The sequence below is a fragment of the Budorcas taxicolor genome, chromosome 21 (genome assembly GCF_023091745.1).
Source record: "Budorcas taxicolor isolate Tak-1 chromosome 21, Takin1.1, whole genome shotgun sequence".
NCBI lineage: Eukaryota > Metazoa > Chordata > Mammalia > Artiodactyla > Bovidae > Budorcas > Budorcas taxicolor.
In genome coordinates this window covers 32,764,446-32,785,840 of record NC_068930.1, presented here as the reverse complement: position 1 = coordinate 32,785,840, position 21,395 = coordinate 32,764,446, and the positions used below count along the sequence as shown (strand labels likewise).

The 21,395-nt window shown below is 46.8% G+C and overlaps 1 protein-coding gene across 1 annotated transcript in view; it reads right to left on the bottom strand.

Annotated features, from left to right (window-relative positions):
* Positions 1-20,625, bottom strand: part of TARS3 (threonyl-tRNA synthetase 3) — a 44,539-nt gene extending 23,914 nt beyond the window's left edge. The window contains exons 1-9 of the mRNA XM_052659758.1: positions 20,323-20,625; positions 18,442-18,501; positions 17,100-17,296; positions 9,978-10,101; positions 8,337-8,458; positions 7,044-7,161; positions 4,826-4,890; positions 1,804-1,882; positions 791-937 (exon numbers count right to left, since the gene is read on the bottom strand). Of these exons, the coding sequence (XP_052515718.1) occupies positions 791-937; positions 1,804-1,882; positions 4,826-4,890; positions 7,044-7,161; positions 8,337-8,458; positions 9,978-10,101; positions 17,100-17,296; positions 18,442-18,501; positions 20,323-20,625 (1,215 nt within the window). The remainder of the gene's footprint in view (positions 1-790; positions 938-1,803; positions 1,883-4,825; positions 4,891-7,043; positions 7,162-8,336; positions 8,459-9,977; positions 10,102-17,099; positions 17,297-18,441; positions 18,502-20,322) is intronic.
* Positions 20,626-21,395: the final 770 nt, after the last annotated feature.

Here is a 21,395-nt window from a genome sequence, read left to right as displayed (position 1 = left end):
GTCTCAAATTCCACTGCTGTTGCATATTTACTGTACACATATGATATGCTAAAATAAAACATACACTCAGTTATTTCCAAGTTCTAATAGCTGACATTCCAAATACTTGAATCTGACTTATGTAACAGTGCATGTGAAGTTACAACTCATATTTATGATTACTCAGCTCTGAACTTAACTCTTATTTCACCTGGGATTTACTGACGATTTCTTACTTGACATCTTGGGGTATGGATCTCATGAAGAGATGACACAGCAAAAAGGTCAGGAAAGTTCACTGCTGGAGGTGGGCTCTGAGTGGCAGTGACCTCTGCATGGCCGTCATGCTGAGAGCCTGCCAGGGTGGCCACCACCCTCCAGTGTCTGTCCTCCTGCCATCCCACACACCACCCAGCAGAGCCAAGGACATGGAGCTCCACAGTGAGCGCCGGCCCCTCACATCACAGCTCCCACGTGGAGGACTGAGAGTTAAACCAGGTCCACCTGCCTGCAAATCTCGTTCTTGCTCTGCTTCCCAAACACAAAGTATACTATCAGGTATACACTCTTTTCTTTAAAAATGTTTGTATCATTATAAAAACGAGAGAGAAGTGCAATTTTTAAAATCTAATGGAAATACAAGAAGGAAAAAGGTTAGTAGACACTGGAGGTAGGAGTGTGAAAGAACTCAGCAGCAAACCACGAGTGTCAGGGAAACAGAAGACAGGAGGGGAGAAGAAACGTCAGCATTAAGACAGCCAGGTTCCGAGCCTTGGTCACAGAGCAGCGCAGCAGCACTTGGCGGGCGCACCTTCCCGATCGTCCTGTGGTCCCGGGCCCTGGCTTCCTCCTGGAGCTCCTCCCAGGCAGCCATCCGCTGCTCATCAGGAAAGGACACCCCATAGACCCTCTGCAGCATTTCCATCTCAGGGTTGTCCGCCCAGTATGCCAAGGAATTCTAGACATCAGACAAGATTTGGGTAAACACATCAAACTCTTGGTGAGCAGTAAACCGCTCTGAAATACTAATATGTGCAGGTGGTTCATACCAGGGGCCTGAACTGCCGTGGACGTGGATATAAGCCAGGCATCCTGGACACCAAGGGATGAGGGACTATACACAACTTCCCAAACATCAGCACAGCTGACTCACAGGGGACTTCTTGTAGACTTAGAATCTTAGATTGTTTCTGACTAAACCTTCCCACTCCAAATTACATCACTAATCAGTAAATTACATAGTCAGTCTGCTGTGGGTTCTAGGAGTGGAAAGTGAGAAAGTGTGAAAATGAGGGAAGGCAAGCACCACGTGCATTACCCAGAAGAGGGCAGTAAAGGAGAAAGGGGTGTGGTAGCCGGCCCCCTCCTCCACCCGCCTCCTCCCGCCTTGAGAAAACCAAGGCAGGTCAGGACAGCTCCATCAGTCCCAGGCCTCTCGCTTCCACAGCATGTTTTTGGCATCATACCACTCCATCTCTGTTTTCCCTCCTTTTCCTACATTATATTATTCTCATGGCAGATAAACACTCTTGTTCACATTAGAACAACTCCAGAAAACAAGAGTATGCAGAATATTTTCACAGATAGAAACGAAATGTACTGTGAAACTTACAGTAAGGTTAAATGACAGACAGTCAAAGGCTATGTAAAATGTTCTAATTATCAATCCTAAAACACTGTATTATTTTTAGAGGCCTATACAAAAGTCAAATACACATGCGGTGTTTGAAAATGGCACAGTGTTCATATTATACAAGATATTATTGAACTACTCTTATCTAGTTCACTTAAAGTTTACTATATCAGAAAAAAATCAATCCTTACCTTGAAAATTTTTATGACCTTAATATTTCCAGTGTGTCTTATGTGAGGGCCTTTACAAAGTTCAACTAGTGGACCGCACCTGTGGTAAAATATTTAAAACATGTCCAGACATAGTTACAGCTTTGGGGACTATTGGTTGGAAACCATATTATATGTTCTGGGGCAATGTTTAATTCAGGAACAACTTAGTGTGAATCCATCTTTAATTTAGGGTGCAGGAAGAGGTGAGTCACGCAGTCTTAGATCCCAATCTTCCCCCTTCAGGTCACATACAGAAGCCACAGAATCTTTGGAAAGAAACTTTGCAGACAGACACACATCCCGAGGCTCTTTTAAAGGGCTTCCCAGGTCGCTCAGCAGTAGAAAACCTGCCTGCTAATGCAGGAGACGCAAGAGATGTGGGTTCAATCCCTGGATTAGGAAGATCCGCTGGAGGAGAACATGGCAACCCATTTCAGTATCCTTACCTGGGAAATTCCATGAACAGAGGTGACTGGAGGGCTTCAGTCCATAGAGTCGCAAACAGTTGGACACACACAAGGCACTTAAAAATCTTCACTATTGGAAAATCAAAAATCCACTTTCCCGCTCTACACTAATTTTCAAAACCAAAATTACATGAAAGATATAAAAAACACATTCACTTGATAATTTAAGTCAAAAATAAACTTACCAGACACACAGAATGCACAGCACCAAGCTTGAAACCTATGTAAATGCTGGATTTGGGTGACAGAGACATGGCAGTGTAGATGGACTATAACTCATGTCACATTCTGGATGGGGGGGGGGGGATCTTGACCATGGGGAAGCCACATGCACACAGGGGCAGGGGTGTATAGCAACTTGCTGTCCGCCCTCTAAATTCTGCGGCAAACCTAAAACTGCTCTAAAAAATAAACTCTATTAAATAAATACATAAATTCAAGGGTTTTCTTTGCTTGTTTTCAGGCCCTCTGGTTTTATAACAGAATGCCTACTTGTATTTTGGTTTATTAGATGATGCAAAAGTTTAGATCAGAGATGAAACCACTATAAAGCATTTTCCTGCACCTGTAATGAACAAGGGGTCATAAAACCCTAATGAGAGTAGACTTCTCCAAGTACAGAAACATGAACAAAGTTAAGATAGCAAAAATGCAGGTCAGAGAAAAGGTGACTTAACGTCAACCAATTCAAGAGAAATTTAGTAAAGAAGGAAAGTTGCTCCTTAACTATTCCAACCAATTGTAAATATTTTTAAAGTTCACTAGTTAAAAAGTTAAAAATTATAATGAACACATAAAGGGACTGGATTATTCAAAGTAGAATGAAGTTTTGAACATGAAAACACCATTTCTTTGAATTACCGGGATTTATGTACTGTTCTCTGTCCAAAAAGGAGATTGTAAGTTAATGCTCAAGAGAAATGGAAAAAAATGCCTGATTAGTAAGACAGACTTAAATAAGCCAATCTTTAAATAACCCCATAGGGAAAAAAGTCATTTATGTTCAAAAAATTAAACACAAGCCATTCCACTTGATAAAATAAGTGTTAATGTTGACCTAAGAAATGTTTTTTTAAAAAAACAAAAGGGAGTCACCAGGTGGTGCAGTGGATAAGAATGCCCCTGCCAACGCAGAGGACATGGGTTCAAGCCCTGGTCCGGGAAGATTCCACATGCTCCAGAGCGACTAAGTCCATGTGCCACAACTACTGAAATCTGGGTGCTCTAGGGCCTGCAACAAAGAGTAGCCCCCAGTCTCCACAACTAGACAAAGCCCTCGCACATCAATGACAACCCAGCACAGCCATAAATAAATAGAATTATATTTAAAAACGGCAGAAGATCAAGTATTAAAAGTCAGAAATCTAAAACTCACCATATATTGTTAATTTCCTCATTTGTTTTTAAACTCTGAAATGGTATGCTAACATTTCTTTGTATTACAGGTAATAAATAATAAAATCTTATCAGGTCACTTGGAGAGTGGTAAAAACAAGCACGGTATCCACCTGCAGCATAAAGTGGCCACGTGTTCACATGACCCTTCAGGAAATGCACTGTGCACAGCTGTGCGTGAAGGGGGTGTGACTTTACTCATGGTACAGCTAAGTCACAGAACCAGAGCACTTGAGTGTGGAAAGGAAGTGCCCTGTGCAGGACATCTGTGGTCATACTTATTACAGGGACAAGTCTTCTCTGATTGGACTGAGGTCACAGGCAGCCAAAGAAGGGGACACCAGGAGTGGGGACAAGCAGTACCCATAAGGCAGTTGAACAAGTGGACAGTAACGGGGCTGGGAGCCTGACGTATAGCAGAACTAAGGCTTTGGGTTTGGGCTCCCATGGTCATTGCTATCCACCACTTCTATTCTGCCTTACTGATGCATAGAGGGTGATGCTCTTGGCCCCCAAACAGTGGAGAGTGTGGTGAGAGGCAGGAAATCATTCCTGAGGAGATGGCCCACTACAGCTCCATTGCCCCCCAATACGAACATGGGAGGATAAACAGAATTCCTTTCCTGAACAGCCCCCCAAAACATGAGGCCCTGAGAACACAGTCTCACTTGCAGGGAGAGAGGCACTCTACAGCTAACATCCCCAAAACAGAATGTGGGTTTGTTATTGTTTAGTTGCTAAGTTGTGTCTGACTCTGTGTCTGACCCATAGACTTGTAGCCCACCAGGCTCCTCTGTCCATGGAATTCTCCAGGCAAGAATACTGGAGTAGGTTGCCATTTCCTCCTCCAGGGCATCTTTCCAAAGCAGGATCAAACCCATGTCTCCTGCTTTGGGAGGAGGGTTCTTTACCCCTGAGCCACCAGGGCATCCTGTGGTTTTTTAGTACCATCCTGATAAATACAAATGAGAAAATCATTACCTCCCTTTGCGGGGACATTTCAGAGTCCTCACACAAAGGAGTACTCTGTCAACCATGCAAACTTACAATCAGGCCTCCCACTCAAAGACAAACTTGCATCTGCTAATGCCTACAGATGCATCATTGAGCAGAGTTTACAATTCACACACACACGTTACCTGTAAACTGTGGTCGTTGGCGTGGCCACCTTCTCCTTCAGGATGCGGCATTTAAATTTATCGTACTACAAAGAAAAATACACCCAGATAGTATCACATAAAATGTTTAAGTGGGAAAAAATGTTCCCTTTTTCCAACAAACACTGAATGGGCATCTGCTATGTTCTAGGTGCTGAGACCCTGGGGACACATGGAGCTCAGCGCCTGGTTCTGTGCCACCCAGGATGGGTGCCAAGAGCCTGTGTGGGCCCTGAGCATTTGACACATAACTGATCTGAACTGAGGGGCACCGCCAGGCCAAAACACACTGGATTCCAGAAGCACAATGTGGAAAAAAAGAATATAAAATCACTTTTTATGTTGGTTACATGTTGAAGTAATATTTTTTGATTTACTGGGTTAAATAAAATGTTATAAAGATTAATTTCACCTTTTACTTTTAAAATGTGGTTACCAGAAAATTTCAGATGACATACATGGCTCAGATTTGGGAATGGTGTTATTAGACTGGACTGTTCTAGAAGATTTCAGCTTTAACTACAAGAAATAAATAAAATTCTGAAGACACAGCTACATTATGAATTTGTACAAAAAATTAAAACAAAGTCTACACTAAATGATATTATTACATTAAAAAGCAGCAGACACTTTTCTGCTTTCATCATTATTACTATTGTGCCAGATACTTTGTATTAAATAACTACTTAAAGCAGGTAATTATTGGGAAAAAAAAAATAGACTTGTATGATTTAACTGCTGTGTACTTACATGTTAAAATCAAGTCATTTTTCTCCACAAAGTTTTGATGGAATTTAGTTCTCAACCCAAAATATGTGAGAAAATAATTGCAAATCACATATCTAATATGAGATTAATATCTAGAATATATCAAGAACTCCTACAGCTCAACACCAAAAAACAAACAACCCAATTCAAAAGTGGGCAAAGGATTGACAAACATTTCTCCAAAGAAGATCTACAAATAGCAACAGGCGTGTGGAAAGATGCTCTCACCAGCCATTAGAGAAATACAAATAAAGACCAGAATGGGGTACCTCCTTCATACCCACTGGAATGATTATTTTATTTTTTGAAGGGAAAGGGAAGGGAGAGAACGAAAAAGTCAAATTGTCAAGAATACAGAGAAGCTGGAACGCTCATGCTGGTAGGAATGTAAAACAGTACAACCACTGTGGCAAACAGCATGGCAGTTGCTCAAAAAATTAAACGTAAGATTTCCATATAATTCAGCAACTCCACTTCTGGGTATACACTGAAGAACTGAAAGTGGGGACCTGAACAGATACAAGTACACCCATGGAGTAACATTTTTCTTAGTAGTCAAGAGATGTCTGTTGGCAAAGAATGAATAAATAAAAGGTAGTCCATCCATAAAGGGTAATGAATATTATTCAGCCTCAAAAGAGGAAGGCAATTCTGACACTTTCTAGGACATGGATGAACCTTGAGCAAACAACACTGAGACAGGCCACTCAGAAGGACAATTACCGTGTGATTCCACCTGATGAGGCCCTAGAGCATCTCTCTCAAGGAGACAGAATGGGTGGGGAAAAGGGGATTCGGCGTAACTGCTGGGAGGCGCAGAGCTCTGGAGATGGGCGCTGACAGTGGCTGCCCAACAGTGTGCGAGTATTAACGTCACAGAACTGTTCACTTAGAACGTGATTCAAACAGTAATTTTTATATTTTGGATAGTTTACCACACACAGAAAAAAAGCAGCTGCAACTTTTACCAAATCCAAATCTACTTTTTAATTCAAGCCCACAAAACTAACAATATCGCACGTACTCTCAAATTATGTTTTCTTTGATATTTATGACTTTAAAAATAAAATTTAGAAGATATTTTAAGTAAATTAGTTTGAACAACAAAAAGAGAAAGTTGAAGTTTTACACGGGTTACTCCAGGCTAGAATCTATTTTAAAAATTAGCAGAAAACCCCAACGAAAAGAGGAAAAGCCAGAATTTTATATGGTATTATTAACATTGTTGAATTCAACAGCTGGAGTACTAACAACACTCAGGATTAATCAGATTTATAAAACACACAAATGAACACTATTCTCCCGGCCCTTTACCTACTTATATCTGCATTACAAATTTGAACCAAGTGTTAGGAACAATGTGGTGAGCAGGGACTGACCATTTGTTTAAAGCAGTGGTGTGCTATCACTGCTCAAGTCCCCCCGTAATCACCTTGAATAGGTCTAGGAGGACCTCCGTGCTGACTTCCAGTCTCTCAAATGGCTGCTGCTCTTGGATGATGGCCTGGCACATGCTCTGCAGCACTGGCAGCTCTGCGCTGGACACGGCCCTGCAGGGAAGAACAGTCGCCACAGACCACTGGGACGGAACCTGTGACCTGAGGCCGTAGTCATCAGCAGATCAACTTTCTCCTCAGAGGAACGTGGTGCTCTATGGTCCAGGATTTCAGAGACTCAACATGTCCCCCAAACCCCACTCCTTCCCTCCTCCACCATCTGTGCTCAGGTCCCTCCAGTCTCGTGGGCCACACCCCGCAACCCCCAGACCCAAGGCTTCCCCACAGAGGCCTGGGATGCTCTGGGACAGCTCCCTGCCATCCTCCGTCCCACCCTACTTCCAGGTCACTGAGCTCTCAGCTCAGTGCCCACCTGCTTGTCCCACAGCTCTGCCACCTCCCACAGCAAACGGTGGTGTGTCTGTTTCTGTCTCCCCCGACTGGATGGCTGAGCCTATGAGGACAGGCTGATCTCCACTGGGGAGTCAGCAGCACCAAGCCCAGCACACAGGAGGCACCTACACATTCTGAGATGACTCTGATGGGGAGGGGTGCTCACAGGGGACAAGCTGGCTGGGCTAGGAGCTACAGAGCACTGGGCGCTCGGGCAGCATGGAGGTAACAGCTGGAGGTAGAATGAACCACAGGCAACCAGGCTATAGACGCCAGGGGTCTACACTAAGGCAGAAGGAGCAAGAAGGGGGGTCAGGTAGAACCACTGAGGGGACAAAACGGGCAGAACTGGATGGAGTGACAGGGTTGGGGATGAGAGCCAGGGTGGGGTAGAGAGGACCCTTGGGTTTCAGTTTGACAGCTGAGAAGGTTTCCATATAGAGTCGTGAGAGGTAAGGAGGGCTGAGGTGGGGCCTATGGCTCGGGAGTTCATGCACAGACCTAGGGAATGTGAAACCTCCAGAGACTGGCCCTTCTGGCACCAGCCACGGGATATGTGGCTGGGGGGCACATCGCCCTTGACCATCACGATGAGGACTACCTGCTCTCTGGGGATTAACCTGACCACTCTGGTCCAAATCAGTCGTCTGCCCTAACAAGCCTCAGGTTAGATAAATAGTGTGTCATGTCTTTCTTGTTGAAAGAAAGAAAACCACTTGAGAAGTTACCCTCAAATCTACACTCATAAATAATAATTTTCAGAAATGGTTACCCCATCTGTAATCATGTCCTGTATCAGATACTCAATGCACTGACAAGTAGGCGCTCAGGGTTACCTGTCTTCCAGGTACACATCGTAGTGAAAGCCGCCGCCGCCGGGCGGGCCGCAGCACAGGAGGCCCCCGTAGTGGAGCTCCAGGGCTTCCCCGAGTATGTGGGCACTGGAGTGCCAGTATACCTGCGGTGGGACAGAGGCCAGGCCACAGCTGCATCGTGGGAAGTCACCAGGCGGACGCAGGGATGAGCGAGCATGTGGGTACAGCACTAGGAGCAGACCCCAGGACACAGGCAGTGTCGTCTCTGCAGACTGCTGAGACCCACCTGCTTCTGAGCCCTCCTTGGAGCCCACTGGGCCCCCACCCCACCCATGCCCCACAAGCCAGCCGTGTGCTTCTCCTGCAGCTTTACTCTGAGCAGCGCTGAGCCCAGCTCCTAAACCATTTCCTTCTGGGCCTCAACCATGAGCAGAAGAGAGCTGGACCATGAGCAGAGCAGCCGCCCAGAGCTGGTTCAGGCCCAGTGCAGAGGGCCACCTGTGAGTGTGAGCACTGGCCCCCTTCCTCCTCCTCTGGCTAGCCTTTCTGAGTCAGAGATGCAGCCACAGTGGCTGTTCCTGACATCACTCACATTAACAAGATTTCGCGTCTACACAGCAGTCTTCACATGCTGAACAGCACATGGCTGTGGAAGTTTGAAAGAGGACTCAGGAAGCAGAGGAGTCTCTTGGAAGAAAAAGTTTACTGAATCATCTGAGCTCTGCATACTATTAACATGGTACCTTTGTGACAATGTCACTGGGTCTCACCTAGATAATGTACACCAGGGCTAGGGCTGGAGCCTGGAAGGTAACTCTCATTTTCACGAGCAACCACAACTGTTCTGGAAGCCCTACAACATGACACCAGGTGCCAGGGGTGGATTGATCAGGCATTCTAGGAAGACTTCCCGTGATAATATGATAAATGCTTTATCTTTCATGATGTCACTAAACACAGGGGGAGAGAACGTCAAGGAGGCTGACCCCTCTGTGGAACATTAAGTGTGGTGGTCCCCTGTCGCCACCACCCATATTCCTGACAGACTGAAGGCACTTAGCAGCCCACTGTTAAAGAACCGTGTCTGCAGGTGAACCAAGAGCCCACCCGTGTGGGAAAGTGCTCAGGTCTCAGCAGGATTCTGACCTCAGGAAAAGGTTAAAACCACCTGCCAGGCAAGCCACCACAGCTGCTCCGGACTGGCTCCTACTTGACCTTCTCCAGAGGCTGACACAACCTGAAAGCATCTAGCTGTTTGATTTGCTTACTAACTATCCCTTCCACCTGTCATGAACTCTGCCGCCCACAGGATCAGCACGTGCACCCAGCACCTTGGATGCTGGTCAGCTGACCGAAGAAATCAACACAGGTTTACAAGTTTCGGGGTGGCATCTGGTATGAAGCTAGGTGACTGTTGTTAGGGTTAGTCCTTAAGTGAGAAAAACTACCACACATATGCAAGCTATGTATTTCATTACATATTTTGTTCATGCTCTTTATGAATCACTTTTAAATATAGTGTCATGAATGTTAGATTTATTAAACACCAAACTTAGAAGATCACAAAACCCACTGTTCTACCCATTAGTGTGTGACTTTGTACATGGTATATCTGACAACATAAACACCCAAAGTGTGGTTGGCTGGTTTTCAGACACTTACGGCCTGGGCCTCCTCATCCTCGAAGGTGAGGAGCTCCACAGTGGCATCCCCTTCCAGCGGGCGGTCCAGGTCCCACAGCTCCCCGTTCACTTTGGCCACCACGGTGGTTTCTGCTAGCTCCTGACTGGGGAAAGGACGGGCATGTGGGGGTTAACCCATCACAGACTAAAGCTATTCCTTAAAACAAAACATGAAATTAATTTCCAGGGTTTGTTTCTTTCTTAAGTGGAAAGTACAAATGTAAACTCAAAGATTTTTTTTTAAATTTTTGTGACGTTTAAGTACAAAAGGAATATGATTTGTTCACTGTAAAAATTCAGAAAACAGAATGCACAGAAACAAAATCACATACATCTTACTACCCAGAGATAAGTACTCACAACATTTATACATCAACATAAAAACTTTGAAAATATTACTCTGCTTATGTTATCTGATAATCTACTTTTAAACTTTGGCTTCCCTGGTAGCTCAGCTGATAAAGAATCCACCTGCAATGCGGGAGACCTGGGTTCAGTCCACGGGTTGGGAAGATCCCCTGGAGAAGGGAAAGGCTACCCACTCCAGTATTCTGGCCTGGAGAGTTCCATGGACTGTATAGTCCACGGGGTCGCAAGAGAGTTGGACACGACTGAGTGACTTGCACTCACTTTTTAAACTTCACAGTAAACAACGACAGTTTCTCCAACAGCAGACAGACATGTAAAACATGCTACCTGACAGCTGCAGTGGAACTACGATTTGCCTAGTGCACCCACTATTGCTGGGCATTTCGGTTATAATTTGAGGGTTTTGCTTTTCTTGTTTTATTTTGGCAGTGACAAATAATGCTGCAGTGAATATTCTTGAATATTCATTGAATATGAATATATCTTAGTTCCTATTTTCTCAGGAAAATTCTAGAAGTAAACCTGGGATTTAAACTTTTAACAGCTTAACTGGACTACATTGCCCAATTTTCCTACCAGGACAGGGCCAAGAATACCTTTCTCTGTGTTCTCAGGGAGTACAAAATTATGTCTTCTTTGTAATGTAATGTTTTCATGTCTATTTCTGTGAGTGCCCTGAGCTGGGCACAGCCCTATGGTTAAGAGCACACACTCTGGGGTCAGGCCAACTTCAGGTTGAACCCTGAACAATTTACTCAGTTTTTCTAAGCCTTGCTTTCCTTATCAGTAAAATGGGAATTACAGGACCTTCTTCATATATTTATTCTGAGGATAAAGTAAGGTGTGGGCTTCCCAGAAGGCTCAGTGGTCAAGACTGCCTGCAATGCAGGAGATGGAAGGAGACAGGGGTTTGATCCCTGGATTGGAAAGATCCCCTGGAGAAAGAAATGGCAACCCACTCCAGTATTATTGCCTGGAGAATTCCATGGACAGAGGGGACCCAGCGGACTAGAGTCCAGAGGGTCGCAAAGATTCAGACACAACTGAGCAACTACACAACGACAAAAATAAGGTGTACTCATCATCAGAACTTAATAAATGTTCAGTATTACTGTCAAAGGAGTAGAATCTCAGTTTCCTCTCTGCTGGCTGGGCCAGGCAGCTCAGGCCCCTCCAGTCCATCATCTCCATCGTCTACAGTCAGCATCTGGCTGGCCCTGCAGCAGGAGGGGGCTATGTGGCTACAGTGGAGGAGATGGGCAGAAACACTGCCGCATCTCTGCCTTTAGACTATGCAGGGCACCAAGCCACCCACTTCCGGCCCTCTGGGGATGGAACACAAGTGAGCTACAACCTTTCGACCACACAGACAAGGCAACACTGTTACCAGACCACCCAGTAGCCACACGGAAGAATTTCAGGTCCCCAAATGAGGGTATGGAGAAGCACTGCCTCCCAGCCTGGACCTTAGACCCCCCGACTGCTCTCAGAGAGATACTGACCACATTTAAGCCATTCTGTGGCCTCCACTGCAGCAATTTAGCCTGTGTCTTAACTGACACAGAATCAAGGACCTGGAAGTAACAAGGCAAATTATATGGCACTGGCTTAGCAAATGCGCAGCGGTTACAAGGAGAGACACTAAGATGTGCAGAGCTAACAACCCTTGTTACAGCACAATAAAGTATCTTGTAAGACTTGCAGGCAAAAGATCTGCTCACAACGCCTGTAGCACATGAGCAAACAGGTATGAAAAGGTAGAATGCTGGGATATGCCAGGGAACTCCTGTGACTTTGAGCAAAAAACTACAGAGGATGAGATGGCTGGATGGCATCATCAACTCAATGGACATGAGTTTAAGTAATACTCCGGAAGATAAGTAAGGACAGGGAAGCCTGGAGTGCTACAGTCCATGGGGACACAAAGAGAGGGATACAACTGAGCGACTAAACAACAACGACAGCCAGACCAAGAAGGCTTCCCAGGTGGTGCTGATGAAAAAGAACCTGCCTGCCAATGCGGGAGACTTAAGAGATGTGAGTTTGATCCCTGGGTCAGAAAGATCCCCTGAAGGAGGGCATGGCAACCCACTCCAGTATTCTTGCCTGGAGAATCCCATGGACAGAGGAGCCTGGTGGGAGTCCACGGCGTCACAAAGAGTCAGACATGACTGAAGCAACTGAGCATGCACACACCAGACCAAGGGATACTCAGGTGAGACCTGTTCTGCTTGCAAGCAGAGGTGGCAAGGGGACAGGCAGTGACAGCCCTTCTCAGAGTCCATGCAGGGACAGACAAGATGGGCCCGTCCAACTGCACAGGTCAGAGTAAGGGAGCCACTCTCCCCAGGCTTACAGTATGTCTAATCTTGGTTCATTAAATGGAGGAAAAGACAAACAAGTCAAGTACAAAGCCAAGGTATAAGAGGGTGAGAAGTCCCGGTCTAGGGGAACTCTTTAGGAAGATTACTCTCGTGTGAGACTGATTAGAAGCGTCTGGTGAGAGGCCTACTTCAGTTAATTGCTTGAGAGAACTGTTTTGCAGAACCAACCATAAGCCCCACTCACACACACCCGTGACTGACCCTCAGAGGAGCCCTGAGACCCCACGCCCACCTTCACCATGTACACCAAGGGAGCGGCACCAAACACGCAGCCTCCACACCCAGTGGCTGTCTGCACTTGAGACGTGGCAGGTGAGGGCAAGGGATGACGATGGACCTTCCAAACTGCAAAACCAGGTCCAACAGAGGACAATGGGCGACCGAGCTACTCCCAGAGAACAAAGGGTGGCCAGACAGGCTGACCCAAGCCAACAGGACCCGAGGGCTCCTGAACACTGCCTTGGAGCCAGCCACACTGCTCCTCTCTGTCCCAAATGACCGAGACTGCATTGAGCCCTCACTGTAACTCATTGTCTGTAAGTTTGCTTGCAGCTGGCTGATGGGTGGAGGCAGGAGGGCAGTTGTGTGGTTCACCTAAAGTCATTCCCGGGCTTTCTGCTGCCGCTGGCGGTGCCTGGAGTTGACTCACAGGGGAGAGAGGAGGGAGGGTGGGGCATGAGGCAGGGGGCTACTCCCAGGGGTCTGGACATCAAGGGACACGGCTGGGAGACACTGTCCCTGATCCCAAGAGTCTTCTCTCCCGTGGCAAGAGTACCTGGACTGGAAATGGGTTGGGTCAGTAGGAGCTGTGTCTCCATTCTCCCACAGCTCGGCAGGGCCTGTGACTCCGTATGAGCTCACAACCCCTAGGGCATTAAAGCGTGCCACTCTGGGGTCTTGGACTCAAAGCACTCTCATTCTTCAGCTGCTCCCCCGCTGTCCTGCGAGCTGGTCCATGGGTGACACCCAGCCTGCACCCCAGATGCAGACAAACCCCACCTAAGGGACAGCTGAGTGACAAGATGGTGAAGGGGGGACCAGGGTCCATGAATAAAGGCCTGGCCCAGAGATACCTGCCAGCAGGCCTCCGCCACACTGTAAGGGGAGGATGTGGCATCTGTCTTCTCTAACCTGAGGTCTCTGAGGGGCTTCTTCTGACAGTTTAGTTAGGAGCCCCAAGGGCACTGGGAGCACAGGTGACTGACTGACTCCCGAGGGGCCCGGAGCGCTGCTCTTCTATCGAGCTCCCAGGTGACACCAGTGCTGCTGGTCTGGGGACCACAAGCCAAGAGCTACTCATCACTGAGCTATCAAGTGTCCTTTGGCCATTTTTTCTGTGGGGGTGTTTTCTGAGGATAATTGGCTATGTATAGGATGACTGGGTCAGGGCTGGAGTTCAAACATTTAAGAAAGATAGAGCATCTCTGCGTCCCACCTTCTACAGGGCCACTCCCCTCAAACCCTATCAATATTAACTGATGTTAATTAAACCTTTGATAGACCAACAGATATTATAATACACAATTAATTTGCAGTCCTAAGACTATTTTTTTTCCTGAAGTTTTCATCTTTTTCCTATTAATGCGAAAAACTATTTAAGGAGCAATCATTTGTTTCATATGGTGCATTTTTCTCACATCTGTCATTTCCCTTTCTGTGGTGTCATTCTCATGCACAGCTATTTCTCCAAAATGAGTTCAAATCTTCCCATCCTTGCCTGAATGATCTGGACCTTATGCACTGCACTTCGGAAGGCCTACTACGCTCCTTCAGAGCAGGAAGAATCATCTATGCAATCTACTCTCAGGAAACCAAGGCAACAGGCAGAATAACTTAATAAAACTATTATTTTTAACTTTATTTTTGTATCCAGCCGCTTCACTGCACCCTTACCAAGAGTTTTTCAGTTACTTCTCTAAGTCACATTTTTAGAGTTTCCTCCTTGTTTAATTGCCCTAACTGCCTGAGTTGAATTCTCAGTCATTTCATTTTTTATTATTTGATAATAAAAGCCTTCAAGCAATACAAATCTGTTTCTGATCACTACTTCAGATTTATTCCACAGATGTTGAAATGTATTCTCCTATAAATTTTCTGAGACTTCCTTGGTGGTCCAGGGGTTAAGACTCTGAGCTCCCAGTGCAGAGGGTTTGATCCCTGGTCAGGAAGCTAGATCCCACATGCTGCAACTGAGAGTTTGTTTGCCACCAAGACACGTCACAGTCAAATAAATAAATAGTTTTTAAAAAAGAAGTATTTTCTAAGAATATTCCTATTACTAAGAATACTTGTTTTTATTTCCCTTCACCTGAGTATCTTGACGTTTTTAATTTCCTAGTTTTGTTTTGTCTTGTTGCCATTTAATGTTTACTGAGTTCACAATGGATTTCATTTTGTTCACAGAATGCTAACTGTGTGTTTCTGCATCTTATTCTGAGGAGCCGAAAGCACAACCACACGTCCCAAGAAAGAAGGCACCATGTGGGCCACAGCACGGAGACCAGGGAGTAGTCATGAAGCCCACCTTAAATGTTGCCATTCAGACCGTGTCATCTTAACTCTGGCCCATTTGATCAAGAACTGAGACAGGTATATTAAAGCCTGCTACTCTTGAATTCTTATAATTTTGCATTTCTGGTGTGATGCTACAGTATATAACTCATAAAGGGGTGTGAAAAGTTGAGGATTACACTGTTCTTCTATTTTAAAAATAAGCCCCAGTCTCCCACTCGATGACTGTATCCCTGAGTTCTGCCACCTGAAGGTAATATCATGACGTTTTCTTTCATCATGTATGTCTGACGTGGTTAGGCCCATCCTTTCAGTCAGTCAGTCAGTTCAGTCGCTCAGTCGTGTCCGACTCTTTGCGACCCCATGAATCGCAGCACGCCAGGCCTCCCTGTCCGTCACCAACTCATCCTTCAGCGCTGGACAATTTTACTTTGTAGATAACTCCTGCAACTCCTCTGTCATCAAACTTGAGGGTGGCTTTAACCTGGTGCCTGTGGAAATGAATGTCACTGACAGAGCAACGAAGAACGTGGCCTAGGATAAAATGACCTTGTTTCCCGAGCTTGGACCATCTCTTCAGTGCAGGGCAGCTCAGACTTCAATCCACCAACGTGCATATGACTCTCCACGAAGAGACAGAAGTTTACTCTTGTCTCAAAGCCCATTTTCCCAGTGCATCTATCCATCTCTCCTGGAAAGCACAGGAACAGATGGGAGGGCCCTCGAGAGTATATGATGTAATAGGATAAAAAAACACAATCTTAACCACAGTTTTTAAGGAATCTGAGGATTTGAATTGTTGAAAAGTTTGCTTTTTAAATAATAGGTTTATTTACATGGCAGTTCTGAGCTACAGCTTCCACAGAATTTTCTTTAATCCCAGGAATTAACATTAGTCAGAACAACGAAACTTCACTGAAGTGTCTAAATTCTAAGAAGATCAAAGCACCTATTCTAGTGCTGATCATAGCTCTAACACATACATCTTCAATTTATAATTAGTAAGCCTTCTTTGTACATTTCTAGAGAGGTTTTATGGAGAAGGTAATGGCAACCCACTCCAGTACTCTTGCCTGGAAAATCCCATGGATGGAGGAGCCTGGTAGGCTGAAGTCCATGGGGTCGCTAGGAGTCGGACACGACTGGGCGACTTCACTTTCACTTTTCACTTTCATGCATTGGAGAAGGAAATGGCAACCCACTCCAGTGTTCTTGCCTGGAGAATCCCAGGGACAGGAGAGCCTGGTGGGCTGCCGTCTCTGGGGTCACACAGAGTCAGACACGACTGAAGCGACTTAGCAGCAGCAGCAGAGAGGTTTTAATTTTCAGAGTATCTTCCATATACATTATTTTATTTAATATTTACAACCTTATAAGGTAAACGATGAAAGTATTATCATTTCCACTTAAGGTATAGGAAAACAGGTTTGGACAGCTGGAGGGATCTGCCCACACTGGTCCAAAGACTCACCCATGGTTATCTACTGGCAGAAAAATGGCTTGGAGTCAAGTCTGACAAAAGACCTGTAAAATCTCATAAACGTATCTTGATGATAAACCAAGTCAATATCATGTCGCCTGTCAAGGATTATAGGCACTTTTCTCTACTATGTACTTTTATTAGAACTCTAAAAGTTGGATACTTTAAAGTGGAAGAGACTGCATTCTGATATTCAATTACTTATTAAATGGTCTCTTTAGAAGCCAAGAGGGAATAAATAAACTGATTACATTTAATTTATTCAACTAAGAAAAAAATACTTCAGCAGCCCCAAGAACACACTGTCACCAAGCTCTGGCGCAGCACTTAACACTATCTGCTCCACACTACAGTTTACCTTATTTCGGCAGCCACCTGGTAAGGCGTTGTTTTCCAAGCTTTCCCTTTTACTATTCTCCCATCTGCCACTCTTACTGTGATCACATTGCTTGAATCTCCCTTCTTTTCAGAAATGGCAAGTAAGAGGTGATGATCTTTCTTCAATATTTCAAAAAACTTCAATCTTTCCTTCATAAAATTTGGCGGATTCTTCACCTGAAAGCCATCAGGATACAGAATATGGTAAGGTTAACACACACAGCTCACTTTTTTTCTAACTGCTCAGCTCTAAATAAGCCCCACCCTCCTCAGCAGGCCCAGGGCATCCCCCCGAACCAGCCCCTAGGCTCTGCTTTAACTCCCACTCTCTAGAGACTCCCCTCTACAGGGCTGACCCCTTCCCAACCAAGTGCCTGCGTGCTCCTGTCTGACTCTGCGACTCCATGGCCTGTAGCCCACCAGGCTCCTCTGCCCCTGGGATTCTCTGGGCAAGAATACTGGATTTCCTTTTCCAGGGGATCTTCCCAATCCAGGGATTGAAGCTGAGGCTCCTGCACTGGCAGGCAGGTTCTTTTTCACTGAGCCACCAGGGAAGCCCAGGTCTTACTGAGCCATGCCAGCCACTCTTCTTCCAACTGGCATCGCCCTTCTCTGCACACTTAGCAAGCCTGTGCACAGAGCCACACAACTCAGCCCTTAACTGATACACTATCTGACTTTGTTCTCTAGTTGTTTCTCCTATTTGTCTGAACTCCTCAACCCCAGGGATCTCTGTGAGGCCAAGTACTCCTCCTCTGCTGTTACCAAATGCTGATGTACTTTATCAGTTCTCTCCAGTTGCTGTAATGACTTATATTAAAAAAGCAACAAAGCCAGTTTCCTTAATACAAAAGAAAAGCTCTGCTGTCTCAACTTAAAGCAGTGCTTTATGGCTGTGTGGCTGTCTCATCTTTAAGCTAACTTTTTTTTTTAATCTTTATTTTTGGCTGTGCTGTCTCTTTTTCACTGCACAGGCTTTTCTCTAGTTTTGGTGAGTGGGGGCTACTCTCTGTTAGAGGTGCATGGGTTTCTCATTACAGTGGCTTCTCTTGTTGTGGAGCATGGGCTATAGGTGTGCAGGCTCAGTAGTTGTGGCTCCCAGGCTCTAGAGCTACAGTTCATGGAGTCACAAAGAGTTGGACATGACTGAGCACAAATACATACACACACACACCCCTGGGCAATTAACTATATAAGCATATTTAAATTACAAGTTATTTCCACATATAATATTACACATTATTTTATTATTTATATTTATATTATTTATTATTATTATATACACAATAAAATTACATATTATTTCCACAGCAATGACTTACCTCATTGTCAGGGTCGATCTCCTTTTTAACATCCTCTTCTGGGCTTTGACTAGGAGGAGGCTGACAAGCAAACGGAAATAATAAACAACTCATACCAATGACCACAAAGGGCAACAGGTTTGAAGCCTAAGGAACAGGGACGGGGCGGACAACAGGCATCCCATGTGAGAGGCTCTCCTGACCACCACCTTCAACCCTCAACAGGTAAGTGGTTTTCTGGGGTTCAGTCCTTCCTGACTGTGCACTTTCACACATTCTTGCTAACTGTTCAGTTCAGTTCAGTTCAGTTCAGTCGCTCAGTCATGTCCGACTCTTTGCGACCCCATGAATCGCAGCACGCCAAGCCCCCCATCCATCACCAACTCCCAGAGTTCACTCAGACTCACGTTCATCAAGTCAGTGATGCCATCCAGCCATCTCATCCTCTGTCGTCCCCTTCTCCTCCTGCCCCCAATCCCTCCCAGCATCAGAGTCTTTTCCAATGAGTCAACTCTTCACATGAGGTGGCCAAAGTACTGGAGTTTAAGCTTTAGCATCATTCCTTTCAAAGAAATCCCAGGGTTGATCTCCTTCAGAATGGACTGGTTGGATCTCCTTGCAGTCCAAGGGCGTCTCAAGAGTCTTCTCCAACACCACAGTTCAAAAGCATCAATTCTTTGGCGCTCAGCCTTCTTCACAGTCCAACTCTCACATCCATACATGACTACTGGAAAAACCATAGCCTAGACTAGACAGACCTTAGTCGGCAAAGTAATGTCTCTGCTTTTGAATATGCTATCTAGGTTGGTCTTAACTTTTCTTCCAAGGAGTAAGCGTCTTTTAATTTCATGGCTGCAGTCACCATCTGCAGTGATTTTGGAGCCCCAAGAAATAAAGTCTGACACTGTTTCCACTGTTTCCCCATCTATTTCCCATGGAGTGATGGGACCAGATGCCATGATCTTCGTTTTCTGAATGTTGAGCTTTAAGCCAACTTTTTCTGTGTACTTAATATATTTTGCTCTTTAATGATTCCCCCCACCCCAAATCTTAAACAATGTTCCTGGAAGTCAGTTGCAGAGCTGTCACCAGCGACTTTACATGCACTGTTTCAGGAAGGTGTTACCCAGGAACACCACAGTCCCCTGGCAAAAAAGTGAGGAACATCCATAGTCTGAGCCACAGCAAGAACTTAAAGCACCCTATATCACCGGAAGGTAAGTGAATCAAAACAATAACATGCATGCGTGCTCAGTTGCTCAGTCATGTCTGACTCTTTGCGACCCCAAGGACCGCAGCACGCCAAGCTTCCCTGTCCTTCACCATCTCTCAGAGCTCACTCTTATGCCCATTGAGTCGATGATGTCATCCAATCATCTCACCCTCTGTCGCCCCCTTCTCATGCCCTCAATCTTTCAGAACACTATTAACTGACAAGGTTAAATACGCAAATCTCAAAACAGACCTCCCTCACCCCGCCCCGGAAACCAGGCAAGGACCAAACACCCCAAGCCACCTGTCGTCAACAGGTCAGACCAGCCATTGATCAGAACGAAGGGAAGGGTTTCTATCGGGAGTTGCTGGTCTTCCGCCCAAGCAAAGAACACTGAGTTTTAAACACCGCAACATTTTTTTCAAAGAAAGAAGAACCCCATTTCTGCCACTGAAGAAAACGAGTAGCGGACAATTTAGAAAAGCTGAGACTTCACTGCAAACGCAGCGGCCCTGGGGGGTCTGGCCTGCGGTGGGCTCCAGGCCCGAGCGGGGTCGTGGGGTAACGGGGAGGAGGTCCGGTCTCAGCACCTTCCTGCCGCCCATCGGTCCTCAGCGCATCCGCACCTGCCGCCCCCCCCAACCCCCGACGCACCCGCCCAGCCCGGCAGACAGCCCCCTCCTCCGTACCTGCGCGCCTGCGGCCGCGCGCCCCGCCTCCGCCCGCGCCGCGCTCTCCAGCCGCGCTTGGTGGCTCAGCTCCTCCGCAAGGCACAGCCGCAGACGGTACAGGCGGTGGCGCAGCTCGCGGTTCTCTGCCCGCAGCTGCGCCACCTCGCGCGTGAGGCACGGCCCCTCGGCCTGGCAGCGGTCCGGCGCGTTCAGCTGCTCGTCCCTCAGACGGTGGACCTCCGCCCACAGCCAGCGGATGTCTTCCTCCTGCCGCGCCAGGCGCGACGCCACCGCCTCAGCCGCAAGGGCCTCAGCCGCCATGGCGGCAAGCTCGCCTCCCACACGCACCGACGCCACGCGTGGACAGCCGGCAGTGAAGGGGCGCACTGCGGGGGCGGAGCGCGGCCAGCGGTATATAAATGGGGGGGCGGGGCGCCAGGGCAGGGTGGGGCTGGTTGTACACTGCAGGGGCGGGGCGATAGATGCTGACGGGGAGGCAGATACTGGGCGGGGCTATAGGACCTGTAGGGGCAGGGCGATGTGGAATGGTGGGGCCGGCCGTGCAGCGCAGGAGCGGGGCGATAGTAGCTGAGGGGGGCGGAGATATGAGGTGGGGCTCTAGGAATTGTAGGGCGGAGCCATGTGGAAAGGTGGGGCCGGCTGTGCACAGCCGGGGTGTGAGGATAGGCGCTGGAAAGGCGGTGCCATAGGACCTGTAGGGGGCGGGGCGAAGAGAAGAGGTGGAGCGAAAGGTACAGTCAGGAAGGCGGGGTAATGGGAGGGGTGGGGCCGGTTGTAAACTGCGGGGCGGAGCTATGGAACGAGGGGCGGGGCAGTGGAAAAGGTCCAGGGGCCAGAAACCAGGGAGGGGAGGGCCAGGTGGACCCAGGTTGGGCTCTCTTTTGGACTGGAGACCACCAGGTACCGGCAGACTGGCCTGTACAGCGGCGTTGGCCCTGAACAGGTACAAGGTAGCTTCAGAGCTACCAGTATGTTCAGTTCAGTTCAGTCACTTAGTCGTGTCTGACTCTTTGCGACCCCATGGACTGCAGCACGCCAGTATGTTGCCAAAATGCAAATTATCCAAAACC